General features: G+C 33.1%; 2 protein-coding genes across 2 annotated transcripts in view; one reads left to right on the top strand and one right to left on the bottom strand.

Annotated features, from left to right (window-relative positions):
* Positions 1 to 2,566: 2,566 nt before the first annotated feature.
* On the top strand, positions 2,567 to 4,612 carry LOC109584730 (uncharacterized). Its single transcript, XM_020000559.1, has 5 exons — positions 2,567 to 2,666; positions 2,789 to 2,958; positions 3,366 to 3,521; positions 4,017 to 4,121; positions 4,330 to 4,612. Exons 2-5 carry the CDS (start codon positions 2,797 to 2,799, stop codon positions 4,441 to 4,443), a joined length of 537 nt encoding a protein of 178 aa, XP_019856118.1. The 5' UTR covers positions 2,567 to 2,666; positions 2,789 to 2,796; the 3' UTR covers positions 4,444 to 4,612.
* A 37-nt stretch (positions 4,613 to 4,649) lies between these two features.
* The window catches only part of LOC109584729 (uncharacterized), a 3,486-nt gene continuing 1,172 nt past the window's right edge, over positions 4,650 to 6,963 (bottom strand). The window contains exons 2-6 of the mRNA XM_020000558.1: positions 6,534 to 6,656; positions 6,400 to 6,483; positions 6,051 to 6,131; positions 5,399 to 5,524; positions 4,650 to 4,889 (exon numbers count right to left, since the gene is read on the bottom strand). Coding sequence (XP_019856117.1) covers positions 4,794 to 4,889; positions 5,399 to 5,524; positions 6,051 to 6,131; positions 6,400 to 6,483; positions 6,534 to 6,656 — 510 coding nt within the window. The 3' untranslated portion in view covers positions 4,650 to 4,793. The remainder of the gene's footprint in view (positions 4,890 to 5,398; positions 5,525 to 6,050; positions 6,132 to 6,399; positions 6,484 to 6,533; positions 6,657 to 6,963) is intronic.

The raw sequence follows: 6,963 nt of genomic DNA, 5'->3' as shown, positions 1-6,963 counted from the left end.
AGATGAGATGTAAGGGGATCAATGTATATATTAGTAAATACAATGTATATATATTGTATATATTAGTAAATACAATGTATATATATTGTATATATTAGTAAATACAATGTATATATATTGTACTGTATATATTAATATGAAGGATTGAATATATGCTCAGTTGAATAATAGGAAAACACTCAACCCCAAAATACAGTCTCATACATACGTATGTACATGTACATACATGTAAGCATGGAATGAATACATGACTTGGACTACTTGAAAATTAGTCAAGACACTAAATTCGGTAGTGTACATGTATAAATCACATTGTACGTGTGTAAATCTGTGCTTAAAAGGTAGGAAGGAAAATACTGGATCGGTATTGACCAGTATTAGCTATGTTAATATCAGCTGTGGGAATATCGGCTAAAACCCAAATTGGTACATCTCTAATTATTATGTGTTGTGCATCTTTTCTTGACTTACTTGAAGCAGGCCTTGCATTGTTGAGCGTAGGTTCTTATTCTCTTGATTAACATTCCATCAATGGAGACTACATTAAGACCAATCTGTAATAGGACATTCTGAGAGAGAGAGAGAGAGAGAGAGAGAGAGAGAGAGAGAGAGAGAGAGAGAGAGAGAGAGAGAGAGAGAGAGAGAGGGAGGGAGAGGGAGAGGGAGAGAGTAAGAAATACAAGTACATGTACATCTATACATAGTAGGGATAAAAAATTGATAGCAGTCATAATAAAATAATGACCATCAAAATGCCAAATTCACAAAATTATAATTCTTTCCAAAATTTCCTACTATACAGTATATAAATTCATTACAGACGTAGGAGATGAACATGAATATTTTTACATCAAATGTATACATGAATACATCAACCAAATGTACATGTACATGTAAACATATATGCTAATAATACTGCATAGAGTAAGCCCCTCTAATAAACCTCAGTAATTAATACACACACACTGTACTAGTGAATATTACCTGCATAGCATAGTCAGTGGTCATACAACCAACAGATATCTCATCAATAGTCTCCTCCATCAATCCACCAATACTATCACAAACTGACTGATAATTATCAGGAGTAATCCAACTATCATCATCATCCTCTCCCTCTCCATCTTCCTCTCCTCTTTCCTCCTCCTCCTCTTCTTCTAATTGTTCCTCAAGAATGTCATTAGTTAGTGCCGTACTTTATCACCATCTATGAATATGTACATGTGCATCATTATGAGTGTGCGTGTAGATTAGAATATTTATTTTAAGCATCAATTGGGGTGATTTCAGGGCCATTTTTTGGAAAAAACCACAGGCTATAGCCTTGGGTATCTTTCAGAATTTTGGCATTTTTTTTTAAATGGCCGTAACTTTAAAAATTGAAGTCAGAATCAGCTCAAACTTTCTACACAGCATAAGCACATCAATATGTATCAGAAAATGTAATAAAAATTTTGGATGATTTTGGAGCCATTTTTTGAAAAAAACCATGGGCTATAGCCTTGGGTATTTTTCAAAAATTGGCCATTTAAAAAAACGGCCATAACTCAAAAAATTGAAGTCGGAATCAGCTCAAACTTTCTACACAGCATAAGGAAGTCAATATGTATCAGAAAATGTAATAAAAATTTTGGATGATTTTGGAGCCATTTTTTGAAAAAAAAACTGGCTATTTAAAAAAAATGGCCATAACTTGAAAAATTGAAGTTGGAATCAGCTCAAACTTTCTACACAGCATAAGGACATCAACATGTATCAGAAAGGAGAGGGAGGGAGAGAAAAAAGGCAAATGTGAAAGGAAGAATAAAAGTTTAGAGTAGTTGGCTAGATGTTCATTTATTCTTATACATAATGTACTTACACGTACATGTATGTTATAGAAACTTTGAGAAAGTTGCTTTAAAATTGGATCAAAGTCCCAGTACTTATAGTACAGGATCATTGGCCAAATTTCGTCAAATATGAAAAGGGAAGAATTTTTCATTTTTATTATTTTTCCTGATGCATACACATGTACTTATGTTGTGTAAAAAGTTTGAGCTGATTCCAATAAAATTGGATTTTTAATGAAATTTTAAAGTTACTCTAAAATCAGACCAAATACCCAGACGTCATTATAATTATATGCATGAACGACTAATATTAATTATATATACTGTACAATATAAAGCATCATCTCCTCTCAGTTACCATGTTTTATATATTCTTGTGATGGTTCTCTCAATATCAGTTCACAGGGTAATACTTGTAGTCTCTGGCGGGTCTCACTGTCCTTTATCTCGCTAATAACGTCTCTGATAGTATATACAGTCTGGGACCAGTCCTGTAGAGCCACTCCCTTTATAAATGGACCAGAATCAACTACTAAACAGCTCACTCTCCTCTTGTTCATCTTATTAATACGGGCGTGGCCTGAGCATAAAAGACTCCTAATTCTCTTCCAATAGATATGACACGTGGGTAGGCATGGTTGAATTAAATTAAATCAATAATGATATCTACCTCGGATGCTCACCCGGAAGGAGATATTTGCTTCAATCATCATAATAATTATCATAATGAATTAAATTCTTTACTTTAGGCATAAAAGGCTGGCGTTTCTTGTTCTCAGCAGTCACCGAAACTTCATAGAAAAACCCTTCACAAGCTTTTCCTTCACAGCAACTGTGAGTTTGAATTAGCTACTATAGCTCTTGTTGTAGTCATTGTTATTGAACAAAAAATGGAAACTACAGTACAATGGTGAAGATGGTATTTTTTATCAATAATGCCGTTTGTCTCATTTTAGGGATAAACATGAGTGCAGCAGATCAAGCAGTACAGTCAGGGTCATACACATACACTGCTACAGTGACACAGACCACCACAACTCGGACCTCATGGTTCCCTAGCATAAAGCCAGGCTTTGATCACACGTACTTTAGAAGCATTGAAGGAATGCTCAGAGTAGCATCACTTGTAAGCTCCAATATATGTCCTTAGTTATAATGTAGATACACATATATTATATGCTAAAAGAGGATTTTAAAGCCGCATGGGCATCGGGAACTTTGTTGCTCAGCCACATCAAAGGTTTAACCACAAGTTGTTGGCAAAAAGTAGATTCCCATCTTTATCATGTATTTTATCATTCCCATGTCAAGTAAAATATATTAGTAGATTCAGCTAAATTTTATATACAGTCAACGTACATGGGCTAATTTAAACCTAATGCCAAATTTTGCTGTGTACATGTTTCACTGTTTTTATATTGCACTATGCAAAATGACTGTCATATTGATGCATACAGATATGAATGTAGCTTGTGAATTTATAAACTTAAGTACTCTTGATAATATTTCTTTCAACTTGATTATATCTTTCAGATTGTGACCATACTCTTCTTTATTCTGACCATCGCCGATTACCGCAGTGGAGGTGAATGGTATAATGGAACTCTGGCACTCTGGTGGATCGTGTATGCAATCATAACTATCATCATTGAAGTTGTACTGATAGGAATATTTGTCCATAGACTCATTGTGAGTTATTCTTTCTTACTATTGTCAATGGGTGTAGGAATTTCATTAAGGAAGTGGTCTGATGTTCTTATTTAATTTTACTTGCTTTTAGTCTGACTTCATTTTATAACATAGTAACTATGCTATAAAATGAAGTATACGAAAATTCCCCTAGATGTAGTCATATTCTGAGAAACTCATGATATAATGACTGACAACATTTGAACTTTAGCACTTCCTTTGATACAAGATGAGATGATTTAATGCAGTACACACGCACCCCTTCATCTTTTGATGTGCATACAAGTTTAGATATTCATAACTTCCTTTGTGAATAGCCTCAAGCTATTAATTAAGCTCATGATCTCAGTGTATGTGTGTATAAACAAACTTTATGAAACAAGGGCATAGACGTAATAAAAGCAATTTCCTGTTGCACTATATATACACTCACTTAGCATAATTATGATGTCAATGCAATAATTGATCAATGTTACTAACTTTATTGTATTGTAGGATGGAATCATATGCTTCATATATGCTGGTTGTTTTGTGCTCGCTGTTCTGATAGCTATCGTCGATGCTGCAAGGTTTAAAGCTGTTGTGCTTGGAGTTTCTGCTGTAAGTTATGCAAGAAGTCTGTGTAGAGACAGACCTAATTTCAATCCTCCCCGATTATTGCAAGTGTTGTAGGCTACTAGTGGGTATATGGGAACCAGGCTTTAGCACAGTGTCCACATGTGCTATTTAATCTACTATATACACTTTACATTACTGAATACCTTTAACATAATTATCGATTTTAATTGCAATCTTTCTTGTCTGTTAGGCATTTGGAGTAGTTGCTACCATATTGATTCTATTGAACGCAATATTTGCCCTCAGGACATGGAAAACTCATGAAAATGGAAAGAAAGGATCTGTTCCCATTTTTATCATTTAGACCAAGACCAAAAAATAAAGACAAACCAGACCGTATAATTGTAATGTTGATGAGTAATTTCATGCATATAACATTTAAACTTAAACTTCATTGTTTTACCAATGCTACTTAACTATTTTAGCTCACACTGTTTTGTTGTTAATAAATATAATTTTGTTATGATTTGAAATTACATGCTAAATATTGCTTAGATCAACTATTGGTAATTTTTGCCTAAAATTGAATAGAATTCTTTCCTAACACTTTTCAATAAAATTTGCATACTTAGTAAGTTATCGTAATAAAATTATTGCCTCAAAAGATGATAAAGTGCAATAATATTCACAGAAAAACAACACTTATAAAATCGTTCAAATGACAGAAGTAGAAACACTTTCATTCCTTCCCTCTTTACAAGTCTTGAATATCCTCAGAGCAATAACAAAAGCCAATATGGCCATTGATATCTATAAAAAACAAAAATGGGCTCATTTTAAATGTATATAAGAACAAAACCAATCAAAAAACATGAAGAGCCTTTAGCTTACCAACACAAAGTGTGGGTGAGTCCAAACATTATTATAATAATAAGCGACAATTAATTTTAGATTTAAAAATAATCACAAATTGAATTTTGCACAACTGTAATAAAGTATGGAGGCTAAAATGCGGCTGATTTTTAAAAGTAAGCACTTCAAAAATACTAACTCAATATACCGTATAGTGGGAAATTTTGGAGGGAATTAAATTTGGCGAATTTGGCGTTTTGATAGCCCTTCGCCAAAATAAAACCCCGCCATTTTGAGCCATTATACACATGCTCAATGGCACGTGCCACTAATTTGCCAAATTAAAATCTGCCAATAACCAAAATTAAGCAATTCACCCAATTTTACTCCCTCCAAAATTTCCCGCTATACGGTAAAGCCCATTTATACGTAGATTCATTAATACATAACAATAAACATAGACTTACCACAGAGATTCCAGGACCAATGCCAATACTATCAGTTTTTGCTGCATCAAATCTTGCTGCATTAGTAATACAAATCAGTATACCTAGGGCCCATAGTACAACGTATACCAGAAACACTGCTCCATCCTAAAAGAGAGAGAGAGTATACCATATTGCATATAAAATCATACAGTATAGTGTTTTTTTCGAGGATAATAAATTTTGTGAATTTCTTAAGATTTGCAAAATTAAAAGATGGCAGAAAAGTAGAAACTTGGGAAATCAATTTTTAAACCTCTGGATACAAGTCATTCGCAAAAATTATTATCCTCAAAAAAATTTTATGCAATAGCAACAATCTCTTCTACGGTATCCTATTTATATGGTTTTGATTCTTTTGCCTCCTAAAAATTATTTGCTTCCTTGGCTAAAATGCTACTGAAACTTATAAGCATTAAAATTAAGTATGGGTTCATATATCTAGTGCTATTTTTGTGTCATTAATAACTGCATTAGTCCCAAACCCTAGCTTTAGTATGGTCACACTCCATTAGAATTAAATGTGACTACTCTACAGAAGAATAGTAAAAACAATCATCAAGGCACGTAAAACTACAATAAGCAATCACTATCACAGACAAAGCAAAATGTGTCACTGAACAATAAAACTTGCTTCATTTGTAATGTGTATAACGTTAGTAGCCGAGTAAAATTCTTTCTTCATCAGTAATAGCAATAAAACTGCACATAAGAACTGAGAAGGAAAAAATATGACAATGAATAGTAATATTGAGTACTAACTAAAGATGGGTCTCAATATGACACATTGCTTTTCATGTGCTAGCATCACAACTGGAAGTGTTGTATAAACAAATGGAAGTATGCGTCAATGCAGAAAATTATAAAAAATTTCTAATCTGACGCATTGACACATGCTTTCATTTGTTATATAACACTTCTGGTCATGATGGAAGTGCATGCGTCATGTTGAGAACCCACCTTAATGGTATACCAGTACTTACCAAAGGGAAACTGAATATAGTATTTACTGAATTTAAAACAATTACTGTATCAAGTATGAGAGCAAAAATCCAAAATAATAAATCCTAAAAATTATTTATGAATTACAAAATAAAAAAGAATTATAAAAACTCACTGGAACTAGTACTTCAAGAAAAGAAGCAATGATGATATACATGTTTGTCAAGACTGCCATAACAAGCCAGTAGAGGCTATTGGGGTCTTTGTAGACAGTCAATACAATGATGCTAAAAATAAGCTGAAGAAATGATCATAAATAATGTAACTGTTAAAATAAATAAACTAATTATTATAATACCAGGCTTTACATGTAACTTTTAATTTGATTAATGAGGAGTAGATAGGGTTGTGTGGTTTGTCAAACTCAGCAAGCGTGACAATGAAATTACTTATCTGATCTGAGAGTGCTGTATAGCAGGGCTACATCTTTTTTTTGGCCAAGCTTTTGGTACTTTTTGTCTCCAAACTCCAAAAACAAAATTAAACATACAAAATTACAAAATAGATTGAGACAGTCTCTTCACATTATAGCAAAAATTAAACCC

Source organism: Amphimedon queenslandica, unplaced genomic scaffold (genome assembly GCF_000090795.2).
Source record: "Amphimedon queenslandica unplaced genomic scaffold, v1.1 AMPQUscaffold_13174, whole genome shotgun sequence".
Classification (NCBI taxonomy): domain Eukaryota; kingdom Metazoa; phylum Porifera; class Demospongiae; order Haplosclerida; family Niphatidae; genus Amphimedon; species Amphimedon queenslandica.
The sequence above is the reverse complement of the archived record's forward strand: the minus strand, read 5'-3'. Positions and strand labels throughout refer to the sequence as shown.